Source organism: Phodopus roborovskii, unplaced genomic scaffold (genome assembly GCF_943737965.1).
Source record: "Phodopus roborovskii unplaced genomic scaffold, PHOROB, whole genome shotgun sequence".
Classification (NCBI taxonomy): domain Eukaryota; kingdom Metazoa; phylum Chordata; class Mammalia; order Rodentia; family Cricetidae; genus Phodopus; species Phodopus roborovskii.
In genome coordinates, this window is record NW_026126447.1 from 36,447,979 (window position 1) to 36,473,831 (window position 25,853).

Genomic DNA, 25,853 nt, shown 5'->3' on the forward strand with positions numbered 1-25,853 from the left:
GAGACCAGTGTCCCCAGCCTTTCATTTTAACGTTAGGGACAAGATGCACTTGGCTCTCGGCAACTCCCCCAAGTGTGGTGTTGTGGGAGAGGACAGGCCGCAGGCACAAAGTGAAACCCTGGCAGAGGGAGTGAGGGCAGAAGCCTAAGGAGCGCGGATAGAGCCTCCTGCCCCCACCGCAGCAGGTCCAGCTGGGAGGAGACCCGCCCCTCTCCCAGCCCGGAGGGAGGAGCCAGAGCCCAGGTGGGGCTAGTGAAAAGCCAGGGATCCGAGTGTCCCAGACTTGGGGAAGTAACTGCAAGCTGGCGGGCGGAGGCGAGAGCACTGTTGGACCTAGGATTCAGCTCTGGGAAGCTGGGATTGTCTCCCAGGCACTGCCTCGGAAGACCACAATGGAAGAGGTAAGGTACCCGCTTTGGGTGCGGGCTGTCTGTGTCTCGCCTTGTGAACTTTAGTCCCTTCCCAGGGAGCCCTGGGAAAAGAGCTACCTATGTGTCAGGCTCCTGGTCCTGACCAAATGTGTCAGGTCTCAGGCTAAGAACCTGCCATGCTGGCCTTGCTCAGGCAGCCTGCGTCCTGTGTCTCTACAGCTAGCTGCCTGGGTCCTGGGTTAGAGAGAGCTTGCCATTTCAGTGTTGACTTTCCCTCTCTGTCCTGCCTTTGCAGTGGGTGTCCGGGTCCAAGGACAGAGAGTAACTGTGAAAAGGTGGCCTTGTTGTGTGCCCTGTGGCTTATGGCTTTACATCGCTCCTCCGCATTTACGCTGTGGCTTAGGGAAAAAGTGCTTGGCCTCTTGAGTCCTAGGGCTCTCCTAAAACAGAAGTGTACTAGAATGGATGTTTTGTGAGACTGGAGGTACGTAGAAAAAATAGAGCCCAGGCTTATGATGTGGCACCTCAGAAACAGAAAAAGGATCCTCGACAGGGTAAAGCCGGTCTGAGCCACACAGAGAGACCCTGGATGGTTCTTGTTTTTGTTTTTGACAAAAGCAACACAAAGTTTGGAATGGCTGAATGAATACTGCACACATATTCAGAGATAGTGCCTGGCTAACCCCGTCTTCCCGTTTCCTTCTCCAGTTCTTGCTCTGCTGTTCTCTTGGTGGCCTTCTTTTCACAGACACACATGCACGTGTTGTACCATGTCTCTATTCAAAAGTTGCAAGAAATCAGCTGCTCCTGAAATCGTGTTACTTCTTCCCCTGGTGTTTGGTTTACAGTCAGGATAGTGGACCCGTTCAACTGTGACTGGTCAGGGACAAGAAGGGACACCTGTGTCTCTGGCTTCTCACTCCATCCAGTTGGTTGAGTTTTGGAGAAGAGTGAACCAAGGATGCCAGTTCCATCTCCTTGGGAATTCCCTCTACTATCCCATCTAGAAACTTATTCTTTTGGGGACAGTGGGGTAGAAAACATTGCTTTTGATTTTAGAAAAGGTCTTACTTTACAGCCTGGGCTGGCATTAGCCTTTCAAATGCTTGGGTGACAGGCATATGCCTCTGTAATGGACCCTATTCATCGACTTTGGGGACCCTCCTCCATGATGGCAGCTTGCCAAGATGACCAGATCATGTGGATTCGGGAAAAGGAAGGTAGCTGACATTCTGCCCTCTGTCTACCAGGATCCACACTGTTGACTATTTCTGCTTATCAGTATGATGGGAAACTGGAGGTCATTGCCCTGGAGTTTTTAGGTGAGGGAGCTGGAGGACAGAACATGACCACTACACCATTATGACTGCACCAGTCAGAAGCAGGGCTGGGGTCTGGGGTCTGGTTCTTTAATGACACCAGCTGGGTGCCAGCTCTAAACTAGGTGGCACTAGCAAGTATTAATTGCTCCAGTAGAACAGAGAATGCTTGGCAGTTTAGAGAGGGGAGTACAAAAGGACATATTTGTTACCTAGTAACATTTTACTGGACAAGAGAAGTTGAGTACACATTTTCATCTACTCAGAAAGACTAGGGGAAAGGACCCAAAGGAAATATGAGAACTGGGTGGTGAGTAGTACATGCCTTTAATTCCAGCACTTTGGAGGCAGAGGCAGGCAGATCTCTGTGACTTTGAGGCCAGCCTGGTCTACAGAACCACGGATGACCATGTATGCACAGAGAAATCCTGTCTCCAAAAACAAAAGGAAATACGGATAGTCCTTTGTCTTGAAAAGATTGTTCTTTCATTTTAGAAAACCAACAAAACATCCCGTGTGTGTGTGTGTGTGTGTGTGTGTGTGTGTGTGTGTGTGTGTGCAAATAAATAATTTGGAGCGCTTCCTTTGTATGGACAAACTCTGTTTTGGGTGCATCATGGATATAGCTAGGAGTCCAACAGTCAAAAATACCTGCTTTAGCTGGCCATGGTGGTACATATGTGTAATTCCAGGACCTGGAAGGGTGAGGCAGGTCAAAACAAAAGTTTAAGGTCATACTAGGCTGCATAGCTATACAAAATGCATCCATAAAGTTTATATGCTAATAAGAAAGGAAAAAGAAACAAAAATATAAGGGTTAAATGAAAGCTAGTACAATGTGGATACTCAAAGGTAAGGAGGGAATTGAACAGAAACTTTGAGGAAGTTAGAGAGTTTGTTGTGTGGATGCTTTAGTGGGTGCAAGTCTACTGAGAGGTACTAGCTGATGCTAAGAAAAAAAAAAAAGGCTGCTTTGGGGAACAGCAGCCAAATGAAGAAGAGGAAATAGGGGGCGAATGTTCCCATAATGAGGGTGTGGAACCCTCACTAGGAACCGGCTTTGCCCAGGGGTGGCTGGTAGCTAGATGCTAGATGGCACTGTCTGGCTTACATTTCCTAAGAATCATGTGGCTGTAGTTTGGAAACTAAATGGCCAGAGGATAAGAGCGGTAGCTGTGTGGCCCAATAGAGGGAAAGTGCAGGGATCTAAGCAGGCAGAGAGTGGGCTCAGGCCACTTAGCAGGGATGGTGGTTGTAGAAGTGTCAGGTTCTGGGTCCCTGACTTTTGATGACTGAAGTAGTGATGTTTTGGCTTTATGATGCACAGAAGTGACACACAATTGGTAAAAACTAGTTTGAGCTGTAAATTATGACCTTTTCCTGGGCATACCATGTGTGGTGCTGTACAGGTAAATGAATATTCTGTGTGCTCTCTGTTGCTAGGCACTGAGGTTGAATGTATTAACTGCATTTTTAGTTCATGCTATTTTTAACTTAGCATGGGATTATCATGTCATTATCTTGTGACAAGTCAAGGGTAGAGTCCACATGATGGACTGGTTAGAAGAGGGAGGGAGAAAGGGAGAAGATGTTGAGGACCCAAAGGCATGGAGGTTGAGCCTTCAGAAGGATGAAGTTGGAATTTTCTGAGGGGACTTAGTTCTGAGCAGTTTAGAAAGACATCATGAGTCAGCTTTAGACATGGAATGATTGAATTATACAGAGGTATACTCAGCTACAGAGTTCAAGGGGAGAGGCCGAGGCAGGAGAATAATCAGGACAATGTCTACTCGAGAAGAGTACTGACAATGAGCGGATGTTTCAGATTGCACCGAGTTAAAACTGACCTTACATTCTCCAACAGTCCTCTCAAGAGGTGAAAGTATGCTCCCTGCGCTGTATGTGGACAAAATTTCAGGCTGCCTTGAACATTGCAGGCTGCCACACTTGGCACTGCTGGACTTCACACACTCCCGAGAAGCTGTGCTGTTCCTACCTTGTTCTGAGAACTAATTCTTGTAGCCCTCAGCCAGATCAGCAGCATCTTCACAGCTGAAGATAACCTCAAGTAGCCCCTGACTGACAGCTCCGGCTGAGCCTGGCTTGCTAGCCTTCAGGTAAGGCTACTCTCAGAGCTCCATAGACCACACCAGCATGAAGCAGACGCCACAGAATGGCTTTCATCAACACCCTGTGGATAGAAATGTCACCCAGCTGGATCATGTCAATATTCCCCTCATACATAATAGGGAGATGCAGAGAAAGGCAGGACTGATGTTTGTTTTAGGCAACTCAATTTTTTCAGTTGTTTGGTTCTGCATTAGCAGGCATAAGAAGAAATAGATACCTTTTGTTCTTTTCAGTTATTGAGAGAAAGATTATTTTTATCTGGGCATGGTGGCTCACACCTGTAATTCCAGCATTTGAAAAAAACTGAGGCAGGAGGATTGTAAATTCTAGACAAGCCTGTGCTACATAGTGAGGTTTTGTCTTTAAAAACAAAACAAAACAAAACAAAAAAAAAAAAAAAAAAAACACCCTTTAATCCCAGAAGTCTGGAGGCAAACCATGAAGATATCTGAGCCCAAGGCCAGCCTCATCTGCATAATGGTTCCAGATCATTCAAGGGGTGACCCTGTCCTAAACAAAAAACAAGTGTGTGTGTGTGTGTGTGTGTGTGTGTGTGTGTGTGTGTGTTCTTTTTCTATAGATGTATGGTTCAGAAGAATTCTATAAGAATGCTTTGTGCTGACTCAATTGTAAAATCCTTGCCATACCAACATGAGACCCCAAGTTCAATCCACAGCACCCATGTCAACAATGTCACGTGTTACGTGGTATACACTTATAATGTCCTAACAGGAGAGGCAGAGACTGGAGGGTCCCTGGGGCTTGATGGACAGCAGTCTGGCTCAATCAGTGAGCTTCAGGTTCAGTGAGAGACCCTACTTCAATAAACAAGGTGGGTGGCTCCTCAGCCACACCTGAGGGTGACTGCTGGTCTTTACATGCATATAAATATATGTGCATATCCACACAAATATGTACACATGCATACATCTTACACATACATATATCATACACACGCACACTAACGGGGGGGGGGATATTTTTAAACTCTCACACAGAGAGGTTGGCAAGTCCTTTTTGAAACTCAAGAGTTAAATAGTAACCAACCTGTACCCTCAGTCAGGTGTGTTTTCACTTGGGTACAGTCTTGGCAAGGGAGAATTATAGCATTTTTGAGTTAGGGCTTACCAGTCAAGGTGTCACCAAATGGGGTTTGAATGTTTGATGGATGAACTTGGACCAAATTATGAATCAAACCACATTTAAGTTCACCTCTGCCCATTGGCAGCTAAATGATTTGAACAAGTGCTGGAATTGGGAAATTTCTCAATGTCCAACCAGTTTAACAACTCCCATTTTACAAGGAAATCTGAAAGGGCAGGAAGTTGGCAGCGGTTTTGTAACTACCCACCCAGTGCCTGTATCTTGGATGCCCCAAAAATGTTCTTGTTCCAGTTGAGTTGGAATATCTGTTCCTTGGGCCCAACTCTCACCATTTTATGGCCGTTGAACAAACATCTTCCAAGTGCCAGGGCTCACATTAGCCTCTGAGAGGGAACTGTCTTACTCACCATCGCGTTGCTTATCTTTTCAAAAAAAGTGTTAAAGAAAACAAATGATGGAAAGAACAATGATGAAGCCGGACCTCAGTGCCAGCAGTGTGGCTGGGTACCTAGCCCGGCATGGGGACCCATTTGAGGAGATGCCATCTGAGAAGAGTGTAGAGGAGGAGTAGATAGCGATGTATGAGAGGAGGAAGAGTGGGGTGGGGTGGAGGGCAACAGACAAAGGCTCAGAGGTTCAAAGTGTAGTAGGGTGAGTCAGAGGACACTCGAGAAGCCGGGTGTTACTGGGTGGAAATTTTTTAAATGAAAGTAAATTGCCAGAATGGAATCCTAGGATTTACAAAGGACAGAAGTTGGAAGGCCCTTGGTGCTGTGTGTATGTGTTTTATTCTGAGGGCTGAAGGAGCCATTGGGGACAGGGGAGGGTGTTTCCTGTAAAACTTGAGGCTGAGCTGCATACCCTGAGGCAGTAAGATAGTATACCAAGATGACATTTGGCCAGTTTGGATAAAATCTTGCTTTGAAAGCCTGTGAAACTTCATTTGGTAATGCTTCCAGAGAGATGTTTGGGTTTTTAACCTAAATAATCTGATGTTTAAGGAAAAGGTCCTAAGGGGGCATCTATTATCAAATAATGGAGGTGCCAGCTGTTCCTTCTCTGTATGCATCTCCTGTCCGCAAGATCAATCCCTAGGGACTCACCTGTAGCAACAGTCTCTTGTTAGTGCGTTTGTCTTGTGGAGAGCAGAAACAGCTGTGATTATGAGGTTTGTATCAAAGCAGAGAGTGGAGGTGCACACCTGCCACCCCAGTACTCAAGGCTGAGGCAGAAGACTGCTGTGAGTTCTGGGTAAGACCTGTCATTAAAAACCAAGCCAACAGGCCAAGTGTTGATGGCACACTCCTTTAATCCCAGCACCCAGAAGGCCAGGGCAGATGGACCCCTGTGAGTTAGAGGCCAGCCTAGTCTACAAAACAAGTTCTAGGACAGTCAGAGCTGTTATACAGAGAAACCCTGTCTTGAAAAACAAAACAAATAAACATTTTTTTTTAAAAGCTCAGAAACTTCTCAGATGTATTCTGAGGGAAAATAAGCCATTCTACAAGTCACCAAATAAAAGGCTGGACAGTTTGCATCTCTCTTGACTGGGAGGCTGTGGACAGTATCTTCCTGAACTGTTATTGTTTGGTCCTTGCTAGAGAGATAGAAAATGGCCTGTTGTTGCCAGTTCATCCCTCATAGTGAGCCCTGCCCTTGACCCCATCATTGCTTCAAAGGGAAGATCAAATCCTCCTACTGCAAATCACTCACTTATATTTCTGCTGATAGAAATGCTCCAAAGTGGGCAATGCTGGTCACGCCACTCTGCTGCTGCATCTTGCCAGCTGGTCTCCATGTCTGTGAGGTAGAGCCGTGCATTTTAGCCCCCTGACAAGGCTAGTGGTCTTGGTATCCACACATTATCCTCCATCTTTAGCCATGGTGCCCTCTCCCTGGGCTATGCCTGCTCCAGCATAATGTTTCTGTAAGCATCCTCACCCAGAGGCATGACCTCTTGCTGGCATAGCTCATATTGGGCCTCACTTTCCCAAGAATCCCTCCCCAGCTCCTTGGCTACAATTGGTCTCTTTTTTCCTTGCAAGACCCCAGGCCCTTTGAGTAGATCCAAGTGTAGACTGTGAGGTCCCAGGGAATGCATTATCTTGCTGTAAGAGACTGGAAAATAAGCCTCTTAAAGGCACAGCCTCAAAGGTGCCTGACTGCTTTGTCCCTACCTCTGACAAATACCAGCTTCTTGGTTTTGAGAAAGATATTTAATTTCTTGGAACTCTATTTGTAAAGGAGAGAAAATAATATCTGCCTCTTAGCATTCCACAGAGGCTTAAATATGTTCATGGGTATAAAGAACTTGGACCAGTCCACTGGGTTCAGAGGGCAGATAATGCCATGTCTGGCATCAGGAGGAACACAGTGGCTGTTGTACTTTGATTGTGTCATTCTTTTCACAAAGTCTTAACTTCAAGGCTCAGGCCAGTGCTTGGAGAACACACATCTTATTTAGGGCATCTTTACAGACTAGTCAAGTTGAATTGAGGTCATAAAAATGAGTGTTTATCCAGCATGAATGATATCCTCAGAAAAGAGGAATTTAAACAGGAAAGTGTTCACACGATAGACCATGTGGCCATACTGTGAGAACATTCTATGAAACATCAAGACTGCCATCAAGCTCCAAGCTGAATTGAGTACGGACAGTCCTGGGGAGGTTGGACAGGACCAACCCTGACTCAGACTTGAACATTTACCTTCCAGAACCATTAGACAACAAATTTCTCTTGTTTACACCATTAATTAGTGGCACTTAGTCATTGAAGGCTCCAGCAAAACTCTGCAAGAACTGCTACAAGCTAACAGTTAGCCACAAGCTAACAAAGAAAGTTGATGTTAGTATTCAGAGTGATATTTTGTTACTATTTAGGGTGGTAATTTGTATCACTGTTTGACCTTACCCAAAACAGCTATGCTTAGCTCTTCAGAGAAGGTGTTTGGGGAAAGTGCTGCACAGGGAACTGGACAGAAGTGAGCGTGGCATCAAAGTTGGTGGTTGGCAAAGATTAATTATCATCATCATAATAATAATGACAGCTGATTAAATACAGATAAATTATATAGACTGTGTTTCAGAATATCAGACTTTGCACTCTGACCATGGAAAGAAGTCAAAGTTTACATTTCTATTGTCTAACTATTTTTTTGTTATCTTCCCATTTTATAGATGGGACAGGATTCTGGTGCAAACTAGGGCTGTTTGACTCAGTGTCATTCTTTTGTGTTTCTTACATCTTATTCACTGATTTAGTGTGTGTGTGTGTGTGTGTGTGTGTGTGTGTGTGTGTTTATGGTGAACAAGTGTGGAAATCAGAGGAGAACTATCTCCATGTAGATCCTGGGAATCAAACTCAGGTGGTCAGGCAGTCAGGCTTGGCAGAAAGTACCTTTACCCATCTTTGTAAGGAGTATGGTACTCTGTCTTAAATATCAACCCATTCCAATGTATTTCCACATGGTTTCACCTTACTGGGGAGTGGGGCAGGCATCTGGTCTCCCCGGTCTCGCCATGCTGACTCCTCCTTACTACTTCCTCTTTCCTCCTTGTCTCCTAGTCCCTCCTATCTACCTTTCCTATTGGCCAACAGTGCTTTATTTATTACCAGTATGAGAAACATATTTACATAATGACATCTCCCATCATCTCCTCTTTTCTGTCTAAATAAAAAGAAGGGTTTTAACCTTAACATAGCAAAATATATCACACAACAGTTATCAAATAACTGCTAACACTGAGAGCTGTGGTCATCGCCTTGGCCTACGCAGCAGCAAGCAGCATGCTGCTGGCTTGGAGATATAGTCACTGCCATTGCCAGCTCTCATACACACCAATGAATTGTTAGCAGAGTTTCCTAAAAGCCTTGCAGTTTTTTGCCGCTTATGCTGAGTCAGGAAACTTTTTTTAAAGGAGCCATGGAAATCTTTGCTTGTCTCTCGCAAATCAGAGTCCAACCGAGAAAAATGATGCTACCAAGAAACCTTGCTTGTCTCTGTTCTTTTGCTTCTAAAACCCTTTTTTAAGCTTTTGTTAAATTTTAAGTGGAAGTTCTTATTAGCCACGTGGGCACCATATGTAAGGAGTAAGGTTTTTCCTCCCACCGCCAGTCTTGTCTTGCCGCCACGCCAGCCCCAATTAATACACCAAGACTCTGTATTTGATATAATGCTGTTGGCCAGGTACTTGTTTCTTATTGGCTAGCTCTATCTTAATTATTAACCCATTTCTATTAATCTCCACGTGGTCTTATCTTACCGGGGAGTGGACCCAGACTTCTGTTCTCTCCAGTCTCTCCATGTTGACTCCTCCTTCCTACATCCTCTTTCCTCCTTCTCTCCTAGTCCCTCCTATCTTCCTTCCCTATTTGCCAACAGTACTTTATTCATTAACCAGTATGAGAACATACTTACAAAATGACATCTCCCATCACATCTTGCTGTCCCTCTAGGTACCATTCTTGATGGTTGGCTTTTTCCCTTTTATCATGATGATGGTGGACATTGTATGGGACAGAGGGCTAAAATCATATGCAGGAATCCTGCATATGAACCACCATCTGCCATGCACTTGCTGTTTGTCCCCAGACAAGACAGTTGTCCTCTGATTTTAATGTTTCTAATCTGTATGTGTGTATAGTAACACCTGCCATTTTACCAGTAAGGGTGACATTTTAAATAGTATATTCGAATAAACTATAAAACTAAAATGCTATACTTAACAGTTGTTGATAATATCAAACTTCCCCATCCATAGTATCATAGCAGAACCATTGGTATACAAACCATTTTCTAAGTCCTGCAACTCCCATCCCCCCCCCCCCATGAATACCTTTGGTGAACTATCCCATAAGAGAAGTTGTGACTGGAGACAAGAGAAAAGAAAGGGGTGGGGGAGGCTTGTTTCTAATAATTTTGAGGGTTAATTTTTTAAAGGCAGTGTCATTTAAAGTTGTAATGAATGGAGGCATGCCAACTTCAAGTGCCCTTTAAAAAGTACTCACGGCTGTTGTGCTCTTTCCAATAGAGCTGGGGCTTTCTTTGGTTTTGTTGCTATTTTTTTTTTATTGCTGTTGCTGCATTTTAAAAACTGTCTTTGTTTTGTTTTGTTTTGAGTGATAAGGATTGATGCTAACACTTTGTGTATACTACTCTACCAAACCTTCATTTCCTTTTCTCCTTTTCTTGTTTTTTCCTCTTTTTAAAGGCTGGGTCTCATTAACGTTTAGTTGACCAGGCTGTCTTGAACTCACTTTGCAGCTCAGGGAATCCTAAAACTTTCATCCCTCTTGCCTCAGCCTCTGGAGTTTCTCATATCATAGGTCTGTGCCAACACTGGCCTGCAAAGATGCTATTTTGAGTGTGTGGAATGTGGTACTGGAACGTTTTCTGTCTTCTGTCATGTGAACAAAAAGCATGAGACTAGGAGTGTCGGAGTGTCGGGACTCTTGTCTAGTGTGATGTCCACCTCCCGTGCTTGGGTGCCTGAAGGTGAATTATTCCATCTCTGTGGCTTTTGGCTTAGTTGCTTATAAAGGGGGATTTAAATCTGGAGAGGAGACAGCTAAGAGCACCCAGCAGCAGAACTGTCTGGATAGTCTGAGTGATGTGAGGTGCTGCTGCTGAATGTGGTACAGGCAGAGAGGCCCTGATCTGAAAACTCCAAATCAGAAGTATTTTCAAATCCACTGGCCTGACACTGACATGGTATCACAAGTAGATTTTCACCCCAACCACCACATTCTCATTCATGCACAGACTTTAGATTACCTTCGGGCCATGCACATAAGGTATATATGAAACAGACATGAATTGTGTATTTAGATTTGAGATCATATTACAGATATGCAATATTTGAAACTCTCAAGAAATCTGGAATCCAATATACTACTGGGCTCATACATTTTGAATAAGGGATGCTTAGTCATATGTGTCTTCTGCTTTGTTTCATCTTCAGATCATAGACCAAGAACCCCAAGGTCTGGCCCTGTATCACTAATAAACAAATTACACCAGTAGATAAGTTTTTCTCACTTCTCTTTCACACTCACCACAGTTCCTTGCTTAGTGACTATTTTAATGAATTTAATGTCCTGAGAAGGATGGAAGATATTTGCAAAACACAGTCAAGTCATTTCAGGCACAGTTTCATTCAAGCATCATCAATCGTATGAGATTGGGTCTATCTCCATTTTATAGACAAGGAAATGATTTTCTGGGTTGCCTGGTTTTGTTCAGAGTCTCATAGACTGGCAGCCAGGGAGTCAACCTTTCAACCAGATGCTTTGCTCAGAGCTCCTAGATGCTCAGTATCTAGGGTACCATTTGTTTGTATGTTTACTTACTATCTGGAAAAGCACAAACATAGAGACATTAACTTGTGAGCTGTAACTTTTAATTTCCATTTGGAGTAGAATAATATGTTTAGTGTGATAGTCTTGGTCATCAAGTTGACTGAATCTCAAATCAACCAACTAGGTGCTCTTGTGAGTGGCCCTGTAAATATATATATTCATTCTATGAGTTTGTTCCTCTAGATAATATTTGTTTGTACATTTACCAAGAAATAAAATACCCATCACCATTGTCTTCTCTGTAAGCCAGAAATTCTTCCTTGCAGTCAGGTGTACAATCTTGGAGTGCCGATCAACTGTCAAAGTGGAAATTGAGACTCTGGCTCTATCCATCTTTTCAGAGAGAAGATTCTAAAAACTGCCAGGACAAAGACTCTTTTAAAGCTTCCCATCTCTTTCTGGGTGGGAGTGCTGGACCAAAGGCCTATATATACATCTTGAAGATGTTCTATGTGTCCAAGTAGCACCACTCCCAACTTTTCACAGGAAAAGACGGGCTATGAAGATTGAGGACATCCTGAGGCATGGAGCTCTAACCTGAAGCCCTGGGGCTCTTGCTCATGCTCCCAACCTGCACTGTAGCATCATCTGGGTGGCTCTGGGTCTTACCCCATGCTGAAAGCAAGGAGAGGCAGTAAGTAGAGTTTCTTCTTGTTCCCTCCAGCCCCCACTATTCAGAGCATTCCTGGGTTGTGATAAAACATGGAGTTTCCCTGGCAAATGTTCCCAATGGTGACTACTGAAGTTAAATATCTTCTTCTGAGCTGGGTCTGGTGAAACTGCATCAACAGCATTTCTTCAGCTTGGAAGAATGGGGAGATTCATGCACCACCAGGCAGTGATGAACATGTACATCCCTTGATGGTTCAAGGACTTAGTTGGAAAGTACTCAAACAGCCATGGTCATACTTTAACAAACTCTTTTAGATGGAAGTTGTTAATGGGCCATTGTTCCATGAGATTTATTATTGTCTTATTACTATGAAGAAGCATCTTTTCTGAAAGAAATTTGAGGAAGCATGAGATTACTTTGACCATGCTATTTCCCTGCTTTTGTTTTCCCACAGGGACTCAGGCAAATTGTGCCTTGTATTTCATGGTATTGGTGTGTTGACTTCTCTTTCAGCTGACTGTCCTTTCTACATTGTTCCAGGGACTACAGAGGAGAGGAACTCTTGTAGAATGTTCCTTTGAATATCTTTCCCGTTGGGGGAGGGGCGCTATAGCCCAATGACAGAGCTTTGAAAATCATGTAGTAGGAGGCCCTGTATTCCAATCCCAGCCCCACAAAGCAAACAACCTTAAGTCTCAGAATCTGAATCCCAGAACCACCTACCACTGGCTGTATGATCTTCAACTTCTCTGAGCCCCTCAATGGAGGGCCCTACTCACTCATTAACAGTGCCTGGACTTTTCGTGAGCTCATGGGTTTCTACAGAACACATAGAACTGTGCCTGATGCTATGTTAGCTGGTGCTGATGATGGCAGACTGTGAAAGAATTCAGTCTATAGGGAAACATAAAAGCAGATGTGGTAAATAAAGCAATGAATGCACATGATATTAAAAACATGATCAAACAGGGTCAAGAGATGGAGAAGAGTTGAGAAGAGAAGACTTTAAGCTGAAACCTATAAAGAGCGAATGAGACAGGGCCAGAAAGCCTTGCAATGTTGTGGCTGTAGTAGATGTGTCACTGAGAATAGTTATAAATGGTGTGGGGGAGTACCTCAGGGGCAAAACAGTTACCTAACATGTACAAGGCCCTGAGTTGGGAAAGGAGATGGAAAGAGATGGGAAAATGAGTTTTTAAAAGTGAAGAGTCTAGGGCTGGACTCATTGAGTACATACAAATCCCACCCTGGCTGCATGCCCTTGGAAACCCTGCTCCGTTGCTTTTTGGTTTAGTTGCTTCATCTCCAAAGTGAAATATCATAGGTATGTTTGTAAGGGAAACTAAGTTTTAGATATAAAGTTTTTAGCATATAGCCTAACTCATACTATCCTTTTAATACTGGCTTTTAGCAATAAAATTCTTGTATCCCCTACATTTTCTGGAGTGTAGAGTGTGGTGTAACTTGTAGGCATGCACTATCACAGAAGGCATGGCAATGGTGTATTTGACTGTGGTTGACTAGGGAAGAGATACAAAGGAAATATATTGAGGAGAGAGCATAAACTGTAGTCATAAATCCTAGCCACAGGGCCAAGCTTCTTAAGGCTATTGAGGTTAAGTTTATGTTGAATGGGATTGATAACTCATCATTAATATGACTATGAAGATCAGATGACATCAATGAGGAAAGGGTTTTGTGAATTGTGATACAAGATACAAACAGAAGGAATAAAATGACAGAGAAATTCCTGGGGTAGGATGAGGGCAGAACATAGCCACAACTCTTGCCTACTCTGTTACATCTTCGAATTGAAGTGTTTTTCTTAAAGTTGTTACCTGATATATTAGTTACTTACCTCATTACTTTGACAAAATACCTGGCAAAAGTAACTTAAAGAAGAAAGGGTTTCTCTAGACTTACAGTTCCAGGGAATGCAATCCATGGTGGCAGGGATATATGACAGCAGGAACAAAAAGCTGCTGGTCGCATTGTGTCCAAACAGCCATCACACTACCCAATACTTGTATTCAGCGTTCTTTCTCCCTTTTATGCAGTTCAGAAGCCACAGTTCATGGAATGGTACCCCTCATAGTCAGTGAGTATCTTGGTTAGTTTTGACTGTCAACTTGATGAAGTATAGAGTCACCTGAGGAGGAAGTCCATTGAGGAATTGTCTTGATTAGATTTGCCTCTGGACAAGTCTCTGGGGAGTTGTCTGGATTGTTAATCAGTGTAGGATGGCCCAGCCCATTGGATGGCACTGTGCTTGGTCAGCACAGGTAGGCTTGGACTATGTAAAAAAACTAATTAAACATGGACTTGCTAATGAGCCAGAAAACCGTATTCTCCCATGTTTTCTGTTTCATGTTCCTGCTTGAATTCCTGCCCTGACTGCCCTCAATGGTCTGTAACCTGTAAACTGAAATAAACCCTCTCCTCATCTGTGTATGTAGAATGCTTTAACACAGCAACTGAGATAAAACTAGAATGGGGTGTGTCTTCCTACCTTAATTCTCTTAATCAAGATAATCCCTCATACACCTGCCCAGAGTTCTGTTTCCCTGGCAACTCTCACTCCTATCAATATTAGCCCTCAGTCATGGTATGGCATCTAGGCTCATAAAAGTGTAACTTTAAGTTAGGAAAACCCAAGTATAAGTTAAGTAAGGACATAAGGGAAATGTTCATGCAGGAAATATCATTCAACCTGGCCTCCAGCTAGGAAGACTTGTCAAGGAAAAAGGCAAATATAAGTGTCCATTAATCTCAAGTCCCCACAGGAATCCTTTTGAGAAAAAAAAATGGGAACAGATATCAATAGCTTTTCCAATAAACAGCTAGATGGGATTTTATGTAAAACAGAAATCTGATGCAAAAATACAGTTTTAGTGCTTTTGTGGCTTGTCTTATTTGGGCAAGCACATGTTAAATGCAGTGTGAATGTCCATGTCCATCAGACCTTGTAGCAATTAAACAGGCTTTCTTCTTCTCTCCATTTTTCACCTTGCTCCCAAGTTTGAGCAAAGGTGGCCTGTGTTCATTTTCTCTTTTCCTAGCATGCCTCTTTGTTCTCTAGTTCCACTTTAAAAGCACCTCTCTCGGGAAACTCAAAGTCAGCCTTTTAGTGCCATGGCCAACAAGACATCCCTTTGCTCTCTTAACAATTCCCAGCCTCTTTTCAAAGGACTTGGAGTCATGTGACGAGTGCCAGCCAATGGGCTGTGAATGGAAGTGATGCCCCAGGCACCCATGCATGGGTACGAACCTCTTTCCCCTTCTGAACCTGCCCTAGGTGCTGAGGTATGTCATGCTGTGTGGTGGATCTTTAAGTGAGAGTGTAGAGTCCTCCTCTAAATCAGCCTGGGCATGTAAAAGAGGATTGGACTAGAGGTGGAAAGCCAGTAGATTTAATGTCTAATAAAACCTTCTCTAACCAGTCACCCAATTTTCATCAGAGCATTAGTTTTCTATTGATGTTGTAACAAGTGGGACCACAGGGCCACATGCTTCCTGTGGCTATGAGAAGAATCTGTGTTACTGACAGTTTTCATCTTAGAAACCACATGTTGTCATAAGGCCAGCAGCATGTCATCTTTTCTCTCCGGTCTTGGTTTCCAGTCTTGTATCTTTTAAGACAATGAATTTCTCACCTCTGTTCTATAAGGGCCTTAAGAATATGCTGAGCCCACTTGGTTGAGCTAAGCCCTCTTTTCCATTGTTAGACACCATAATAAGACATAGCCACAGGTTCCCAGAGTTAGGGCATGGACACCTGTAGGAACTATGGAGGGTACTATTTAGCCTACTTCCTAGCCCATCCTGACCAGTTGTTTTTGGAGTAGTTATCCATTTTTTCTTTTTGAGTTAGGGTTTCTCTGTGTAGCCTTGGCTGTCATGGAACTTGCTCTGTAGACCAGGCTGGCCTTGAACTCACACAAATGCACCTGCCTCTACCTCTCAACTACTGAGATTAAAGGCATGCACCACCACCACCAGGCTACTTTTTTTTTTTAAAGAAGGTAAACAGTTATTCATTTCCTATATGCCTTAGCTTGGGTTTCTATTGCTGTGACAATGCACCATGATCAAAAAGCAAGTTGGGGAGAAAAGGGTTTCTGTGCCTTACATTTCCATATTGCTCTTCATCACTGAAATCAGGATAGAAATGCAGACAGTGCACAATTCTGGAGGCAAGAGCTGAGGCAGAGGCCATGGAGGGGTGCTGCTTCCTGGCTTGCTCCTCATGGCTTGCTCAGCTTACTTTCTTGTTAGAAACCAGGACCACCAGCCAAGGTATGGCACCATCCACAATGGGCATGTCCCTCTCCCACTGATCACCAATTGAGGCAATGCCTTATAGCTGGATCTCATGGAGGTGTTTCCTCAACTGAGGCTCCTTCCTCATGACTCTAGTTTGTGTCAAGTTGACACAAAACCAGGCAGTACACCATGCAATATATTTTTCATGTTCTGTTTTTGTAAAAGCACGGTTTGTGTCTGATACCTTGTTTGCTTATTTATGTGATCAATACAAATGATATCTATAACGGGACCAAGTATGTTTGGAGGCCCAGGGTTGATATGTAATCAATGTGTCCTTCTCAAGTAGAAAACTGAACCATAGTGAGTTTAAATAGTTCTAGCCTAAGACCACACAGCAACTTAATCATGGTTGCAGGGGTTAAAACTACATCTATGTGATCCCAGAGATCCTTCATTCAATAGGCAAGGTGCCAAGAATGAAACAATGTAGGCCTTTCTTAAGCAATTTGGAGTTTAATAAGGAAGATATACAAAAGCAGTATCATATCTTCACAATGGGGACAATGACACCACATTAAAGTGACTGGACTCATTGGGTGAGTCAGAGAAGGAGATATTATTTCTAATTTGAGCTTTAAAGAATGAAACACTATTGCAGGAAGGCTTACCCAGTGAGGAGTAAGCATACATCTACCTGTACTCTCCTTTTGGAGCACCAATAAACCAAAGTATAATTCCACCAAAGCCCAACTTGGGGAACAAGTGCCTTCAATGGGCTCACTTACAGAGCATGGGTGATACCATAAGACCTTATATAATTAGGGCAGAATTATATACAATAGTTAGGAGGGTGTGGGAGTAAGTAGTTGAATTACAGGTGAGGATCCAGTTCCTCTCTTTCTCACCCCCTTCTTCTATGAAAGAATGTCAGCAATCTACAAGCAATCTACAATCTTAAGGTCTCTTGAGATGAGTAGCCTGGCTGTTCTGATGAAAGTGATGGCCACTATGTTAGAAATAAATTACGATGTAGCTCAAGCAATGGAGGACATGTGTGAGAATATATCCTAGCCATAGAGGACAGTGTATCCCATGGGCCTATGGCAGGAAAGAGGGCACCTTGAGGAGCCACAGACCATGTGTAAGACTGCAGTGTATAGTGTGGGGTGGTGCATGAAACATGGGGACTTGTAGCCCCCTTTTGAGGGCTGTGACCCACCTAAAGCCTGAATAAGACTCTTAGGTAAAGAGTGAGATGGGCAGATGATGATCATAGCAGATCCAGATTCACTGTCTTTCTCCTTTACTTTGTCCTCTTCAGGCTGTTCATGAGCCAGTAAGTAGATGGTTAGAGACCATTTTCAGTTTTGAAACCATTTTACAGGATCATTATGGGTCTTATGTTCAGCTAGCCTTCTCGTTCTCCAGATTTTGTTACTCATTCACTCATCAGATCTCAGTTATTTTTGAGTGTAGACAGGTGGCATGTGCTGTGCTAGACACTGGTGCCCTTAGCTAGCCGTACCCTGTCTCTGCTAAACTAGATCCACACACTCTGCTCTTTCTGCCCAGACACATCACACTTGTACACCTTTAAAGAGAATGCCTTGACCATGTGGCCTTTCTACTCTGTCCAAAGCTTGATTTGATATTTATCAGAATTTTAGTAAGGAAAAGAAATAAATACAATTATTTCCATTTTAGATATTACCAAAATAAAGAAATAGACTATAGATGTTTAATTAGCCAACAAATGTTTTAGCTTTCTTCCTCAAGTTGTGACATATTCTATGAGAACTAATTAACACAAACCTATTGACTTTTACTCAAGTGTTATGGTAGACCCTGGGGTTTCTAATCCCCACCCCTAACTTCCTAAAGTAGAAGAGAGCCCATGTTGTCAATGAATAGATGGAGGCTCTGAGGTACTTCTCCGGTGTTATTTTTCCTTTCAGTTTGGCCTCCAGGAGTCAGATCCTCCTGGGGAAACCAAAGCACATAAATACCACAGAATCAGAAAACCATTACTTCACAGCTTTTATTCTCTCAAAGATAAATGATTGCCTGTGATTTTTATTTGTGCACTTTCCTGTGACTTTAAAGGTCTTATTCATTCTTCTTGTCTCTTAACACTCAGAAAAAGCCAGGCATCACTCTTGAAGCCATGCAGGCTACAGGGATTACCTTCGTCATTCTACTCTCCCATTCTGACCATTTACCTCAAGCTGGTCTCTGAGCCAAGTCCAAGATCTGTCCCAGCACCTGTGAGAAAATTCAAGACCACCTCCAGCTGGTGGCTTGGTCAGAGTCTCTCCTCATCAGGGCTCTCTTTGTCCTTCCCAGCCTTTCACTGACCACACTTGACTCCCAGGGACTCCTGGGACACAGTAGAAATGGACAGAATACAGGTTTTCAGTGGGATTCTGGTGACATTGTTCTGAGTGAGCACAATTAGCAGGCCAGGGTATAAGGGCAAAAGGAGAACAGGAGATGAGAATAAAGTCATAGGATAATGTCACAGATTTGAGGTGGAGTGTTAAGATATGTAGATCAGCAACATGACTGCCTAAACATCAGCTGAACAAGGACAACAACAGACAGGCTAACATGGACTGGGTGTGGGGAGACCATGAGCCCTTAACCCTACATAAAAAACGATAGGCAACTAAGGAATGCTAAAAACGGAAGGATTAGTCTTCCTGGGGAAGAGGACATGGGTTGTACACAAGAGCACACATCACCCAATACCAAATGCTCAGCTCTGAAAACATATGTACAAATAACATTACACAGGCTGAACAGGTTGTATTTGTGTATTTAGGAATACGTGTGTGTGTGTGTGTGTGTGTGTGTGTGTGTGTGTATGCATGTATACAAATATATGTATATATGTATTTATATACATACATATACATATACACATACATATGTATAGATATACATATATATGTGTGTATATATATATATATATCATCAACAACTAAAGCTATGAATTTGAAAGAGAACAAAGAAGGATAGATGGGAGAGTTTGGAGGGAAGATACAGGAGAAATTGATGTAATTATCTCAAAAAAGATAAAAGAAAAATTCTGATTACTATAACTCTAGCACCAAAAGATCTACAACTCTCTTCTAGTCTCCATGAACATCTTCCTGCATGTGTGTATACACACATACCCAAACACACAACACTCATAAAAATAAAATCAAACTTTAAAACATCCTTTTGAAAACTCTTACAACATAATCCCTATAATTTTCCAATTAGTCATCAATAAGCATCACTCGCTCTCCTTTTCTCTATAGGTCATAATTCATTTTTAATTGTTGGTATATTTCTTTTCAAGTATATGTCATAAGAGGCTAAGTGTTATTTCCTTTCAAAAAAAAATCTAGGTTGTGTGGATTGTTGCATTACCTTTGAGAACTATTGTACTGAAATTTGATTTCAAAATGTATTCTTGATTTATATATCATGGTACATTAATACTGTGCAGTAATTTGTTAACAAAGTGGGAAGAATCCAGAAGAGCATGAGCACCTCACACCCAGGAAATGAAAAGGAAACATGCTGGATGTTTATGTTTTGTTCTGTGCTGATTGTTAACATGTCTTAACAAGCTGTTTTCATTCCCTTATTTCATTACTTCTATGGTCATGTGAGTTCTCATGCCTAGGGTAGCGGTTGTTTTAGAGACAAAATAAAGTCTATTTTATATTGTTCAATGCTAATAAAATGAGTAAATAAAAAAGTAGTACTAGAATATTTAAAATGGAGGAGGAGGAAGAGTGGCTATGGTGAGTACAGAGAAAGAGGGCCAAACCTGAAACATCATTGTTACTAGAAAGTAAAATGTCACCTATCAGGATTTCTATATGATCTTCCCACCTGAACGTACCAGGTTGATTAACTTCAGCATGTGTTGTTTGCCACAAATGATCACCCTGCCGACAGTACCATTATCATCGTCACCAGCAGCAGCAGCAGCAGCAACACTTTCTCCACATTGTAACTGTCTTATCCCAACCGCCATTGCTCAGGGCCCTTGTGCCAGGCACCAGGCCAACATTTCCACCCATGTTGGGAGTGGTTGGTTCCCCATTCCAAGGAAAGGAGAACTGAACCATCTTTGTTAAGGTGACACAGGTCAAGATGCCAACCTAAGGCTTTTCAACCCTCAATCCCATGCTCTTAGCCCTGTTTCTGTTATTGAAAGTGATTCTCAGCTAGGCGGGAAGGTGAAAACTGGACCACACTAATGGCACAATAAACACATGGCTGAAGGAGGTATGTGGCTCTCAAGAGCCAGGGCACTCAGTGCCTCTCGCTTTAGAAGGCTTCCCTATAGTGAGATATCCACCTGTAGCGCTGACCACACCCATTTGGGCATGGTCACAGGTACAGATTTGACTGAGAGTAGGTTTTAGATCTGGGGTCAAGACAGGTGGCTCTTGCTTCCAGTCAGGTCACAGAGGACAGCCTGGGTGAATTCTTGGAGCTGGAACTTGTAGTAGTCACTCCTTGTGTAAGTGCGTTCTCCCTGGATAAAGTGATATAAACCTATTTTGAGACTAGTCCCGTGAATCTTGATCCGTGCATCCATACTTCCCAGGTAAGTGAGATGAACACTTACCGTGGATTATCTTAGTTAACTGGCTATTATATTGATAGCACTTTATTGGTGGGAACTGAGATGACAAAGATTCGACTGAAGGTTGCCCAGACACAACCCTTCTACCTCCGAAGTCCACAATAAGGGCTTTTAACACTTGACTAAATTGATCTCTCTCCAAGCCAGGTCCATAATGCTGAAAAATGAAGGAAATGACACATATTGGCAGCTTTCTAAGGGGTTCAAAGGTTGTGTCTAAACAGAAGCAATGTCCGCAGTGGTAATGGAAGAGGGGAGGGGGCAGAGGGAGGAAGAGAGGAGTGGGAGGAGGAAGGAGAAAGGAGAGATGATGGAGGAGATGATGATCAGGACGCAGGTGACTGGTACTTCAAGCTTTCTGAAATTATTGCAGAAAGGAGATGTGGAATAGATAGAAACTCTGGCGGAACTTATGTGTTCCTTCTTTAAACATGCCTAACATCTCTAAGCTAAAATGGGGTTTGATTTCTTTCTAATCTTCTTCATTTGGCTAGGATTCCAGTGTACAGAACAAATGTAAGAACCTGAAAGTGGCCCACTGGCTAAAGCATTCACATCATATAGTGAAGGGTCAAAGAATAAAGTGACTCAGAAGAGCTATTTACTCCTTCTCCTTTAGGTGGTTGGTAAATGGCCAGTAGTGGGGGCAGTTGGTAGGTGGGCACATTTGCATAGATTGTAAATTCTGACTAGAGGCCCTGATTCTCCTGTCTACTGATATATAATTAAAACCTAAACTGTTTTGCTGGGGGCTTCCATTTGAAACTGACCTCACAGGCATATGGTTGAATTTTTCCTCAGAGACCCTCAACATCAACACAGAGCCTCTGCTCAGCAACGGTTTGGTATTTGGAAGCAATGCTGAGCTGCTGCTGCTTGGCTGTTTCCTAAAATGCATGGTAACTCCTGTGCTTTCACTGAGCGTCTGCTTGCTTTGCCAGTTGCTTTTGAGGGTCTATCTGCTCTGGGTGCTTGCTCTACAGGCCTGTGTCTTGAAAAGGGGATCCGTTGGCTCTAAAGTATCAGTTCCTTTGTCTTGGGAGATGGCTCAGTGGACAAAAACGCTTGGTGCATGGTTGTAAAATTTGGAATTTAGATTACCCAGAACCCACAGAAAAGCAGACAGGCTCGGCGCCTGCCTGTTGCCAAATCAGTAGGCAGAGATAAGTAAGGCATGCCTCGGGTAAGCACTAGGTCCAGTGAGAATCTGAATAAATAGGGATGAAGGAAGAGGACCAATGTCAATGTTGGGCCTATTAACACACGCAGAAATATCTGGGAGTGTGGCCAGCCCCATTTCTTACCTCACACTCCAGCCATTAAGTACAATAATCCTCTCAGGTCAGGAATCTCTGCCTGCTGGCCTGTCTAGGCCTCATGCCTTTTGAAGCCGCACCTCCTTTCTTCACAGGTTGTAAACAACTTCTGGTTTCCTTTTCCTAAGGGCAGTCAAGCTCCTGTTTGTTCTTCAGGCTTCCTTTTCTCTGAGAAGTTAAGTAACTTGTTACTCAAACCCAGTGAGGTTTGCCCTGCCCTGCCGGTCTTCCTCCTGCTCTGTCCTAGCCTTGTCCATGAGGTGCTGTGTGACATTCTGTGGCCTCTTCCACAATAAAATGGTGGCAGGGAGGCTCGATTTCTTGAAGTGTTGGATGACCACACCATTAAGGAAAAGGTGTGCATAACAGAGTGCTTTCCAAACACAGCTTTCGGGCTGTTTCTAAGTCAGTTCCAGGGCTCATTGGTGACTTGAGGGAACTTCAGAAAGCTCTGATCCTTGGCTCCATCCTCCTCAGGGATAAGCTCAGAGCCTGTTGATGTAGCTACAGAAGCTGGCAACAGAGGCATGTTGCCATACACACCTGGGAAGGCAGTAACATGGACAAATGTAACAACAGGAATCCCGAGCACTCTTTTCTTCTGTGTAGAATGAAGCCTCGTTGTTCTCAGTCTCCACATCCATAAACGCATAATTAAAAGGGCATGTATTGTCTGTGTATTCTCTGTGTGCCTGAGCATGGTGACAGAAACATGAGTTGGGAAACACAACGCAATCCTCCCCTCCGCAGTCCTGAGTTGGAGGCAGGTGGTGGGGTTAGATGGAGCACACACATGTACAGGTGACAGTGATAAAGTTAGGAAACTGGAAACAGAGGAGCAGGAAGAGGCTGAGGGAATCAGAGCTGGAAGATTCCTCTTCTGGGAACTGACACCTTAGCCTTGTCTCAAATGATGCAAATGAGCTCAGGAAATAAGCAGAGGGCATTCCAGGCAGAGGGGACAGCATGAACAAATGCAGGGAGGCAACTCAGTTTTCCTTGGGGAGGGGTGAGTCAAATGGAGTAGGAAGTACAGGGGAAAGGAGATGGGGATGATGGCAAGAAAATAGACAGGGTCTTGTGTGTGTGGCTAAGAAATGTATAAGTTATCATCAGGCCATGGGGGACTACTGAAGGATTTTAATAAGGGGAGTGCCATGATTAGAAGAGCAATTTAGATGCATTGTTCACAGGAAATTAATTGGTAATTCTCTGAGAAAGCCCTCTTTGAAATGAGAATCCCCTCTGGACCACTATCAGAAATCTGCTCCTTCATTTTGTTCAGAGTTGCTTTGGTAAATGTTTATTGAGCACTTGGAGTCACTCATCATAGTACCTGTGGGCTCTGAGATGAGTCTCCTCCTCCACTGCTGTGGATGAGCTCAAGGAACACAGTATCCACTTGAATAATTACAGTAGGACCCAGAAAGTAACACACAGTAAGATGGGAAGAGAATGGTGTGGTGATACATTGTTTATGATTTATTAAATCTTGCCTGAGGATTCAGAAAGCAAAAGTCAGCACAACTATAGAGGTCAGGAGGTGGTGGCACACAACTTTAATCCTAGGATTCAGGAGATAAAGGCAGACAGCACTCTATTAGTTCAAGGCCACCCATGGATACATTAAAGTGAATCAGTCTAAAAGAGAATTAGAACTCATACATTTAATCCCAGAACTCATGAGACAGGAACAAGGTCTCAGAGCTGGGATTCATTCTCCAGCCACATTGAGGAGAGGAAGACATTGAAGACTCAGGATTCTGCAGGCACACTGAGGAGAGGCAGCAGTCTGAGGTTTGGTGGAGCCAGGATCACCTTTCAGTCTAAGGTAGAGTAAGAACTAGTGGGAAGCTGTTTTACTTTTCTGATCTTCAGCTTGAAATTTGAACTCCAATATCTGTCTCTGGGTCTTTTATTTATTGTGTCACAGAATGGCAGCTGGAGAGCACTGCATCCAGATGTGTTGTTAGATAAGAGGTTGACATGGCCATACAAAAATCACTGTGAACACACAGAGAATTCTCTTCAGTGGGGGCATGTTCAGGGGTCCCCTGCGCATTCCAGGACATATCCCAGACCAAGAGAGAGGTTGCCAGAAGATGTCTGAGGAGAGGTTTTGAGGGGCAGTGGTAACAGCCTCATGGGAGTTTCTGAGCCAGATGTAAAAGAGATAAGTTGGGTGTCTGACAAAGACACTCCAGACAGGTGAAGCAGAGGCTATGAGGATGCAGAAAAACGTGGTCCACATCCAGGAAACAAACCCAACAGGTCTATGTGATCACAGAGTAGAGACATGAATAGTTGGGACTCAGTGTTAGAACACTTGTCTGGCATTATGTAAAGTCCTGGCTTACACAGCACTAGGGAGAGTGAGTGGGACGGAGCGTGGGAGAGAAAAGGACATATTACAGTGGCTTGAGACCAAATCCAGGAGCTGAAGGAATTAGTTAGCATATGTGCTAGCCAGCTTTATGTCAACTTGACACAAGCTAAGAGTCATCCGAGAGGAGAAAACCTACACTGAAGAAAAAAAGTCTCTGTCAAATCTGGGTGTAAGCAAGCCAGTAGGGCCTTTTCTAAATTAGTAATTGATGGGGGAGGGCCCAGCCTATTGTGGGTGGTGCCACTCCTAGGCTGGTGGTCCTGGATGCTGAAAGCAGGCTGAGCAAGTCATGAGGAGCAAGCCAGTAAGTGTGTAGAACCTCCCTGGTCTCTGCTTCAGCTCCTGCCGCCAGGTTCCTACCCTGGGTAAGTCCCTGTCTGACCTCCTTTGATAATGAACAGTGATATGGAAGTATAAGCCAAATAGACCCTTTCCAAGATGCTTTGGTCATGGTGTTTCAGCCCAGCAATAGAAACTCTAACTAAGACAGGATTCCATGCAACTTCCCAAAGACAGAGAGAAATGAAGCACGGGTTCTATGAAAGACCCGGATGGACAGAGTTTGAAGGAAAGTTGGCTCTTAAGTATTCATTTTTGACACCAGAGAAATGATCACCTATATTGATACCAAGTTCTATTTGGACCTTGAGTTCCAATTCCAGAGTTTCTCTGTTGATAAACAGAAAGGCTTTCTTAAAGAAAAGGTATCCAGAGGCTGGAGAGATGGCTCAGAGGTTAAAAGCACTGGCTGTTCTTCCAGAGGTCCTGAGTTCAATTCCCAGCACTTACATGGTGGCACACAACCATCTGGTGCCCTCTTCTGTTGTGCAAGCATACATGCAGGCAGAACACTGTATATACAATAAAATGATTTTTTTTTTTTTTTTAAAAAAAAGAAAGGTGCCCATAGGTGTCAAAATACCTTCTTTCTCTTTTTGCTCTACAAATGCAACCAAGATTATCTCTCCAGTAAAAGCTCTGAAGATCCTCTGTGAGTGGCTTTCTTTCTTCTTCCATCATCTCTATAATGTTCTGGCTGCCCCTTGAAATGCAAAGAACCAGCATGCCTCACTGATTTTGTTTATGCTGCCCCATTAGCCCAGAATGGCTTCAGAGCCTTCGCTCCAGCAAAGACCCTTCTATCTCACTTCCAGTGGGCTTCACCAAACTGTCTCTCTCTCTCTCTCTCTCTCTCTCTCTCTCTCTCTCTCTCTCTCTCTCCCTCTCCCTTTCCCTCTCCCTCTCTCCACCTCTCACTGTGTTTGTGTGCATGTGCGCGCAAAGGAATCAGTTCTCCCCACCTTGTAATTTCTGCCACTTAGCAAACTTCAGGCTAGC

The 25,853-nt window shown here is 43.5% G+C and overlaps 1 protein-coding gene across 1 annotated transcript in view; it reads left to right on the plus strand.

Annotated features, from left to right (window-relative positions):
* The first annotated feature begins 253 nt into the window (after nt 1-253).
* The window catches only part of Fyb2 (FYN binding protein 2), a 96,858-nt gene continuing 71,258 nt past the window's right edge, over nt 254-25,853 (plus strand). Inside the window, exon 1 of the mRNA XM_051188015.1 lies at nt 254-401. Coding sequence (XP_051043972.1) covers nt 393-401 — 9 coding nt within the window. The 5' untranslated portion in view covers nt 254-392. The remainder of the gene's footprint in view (nt 402-25,853) is intronic.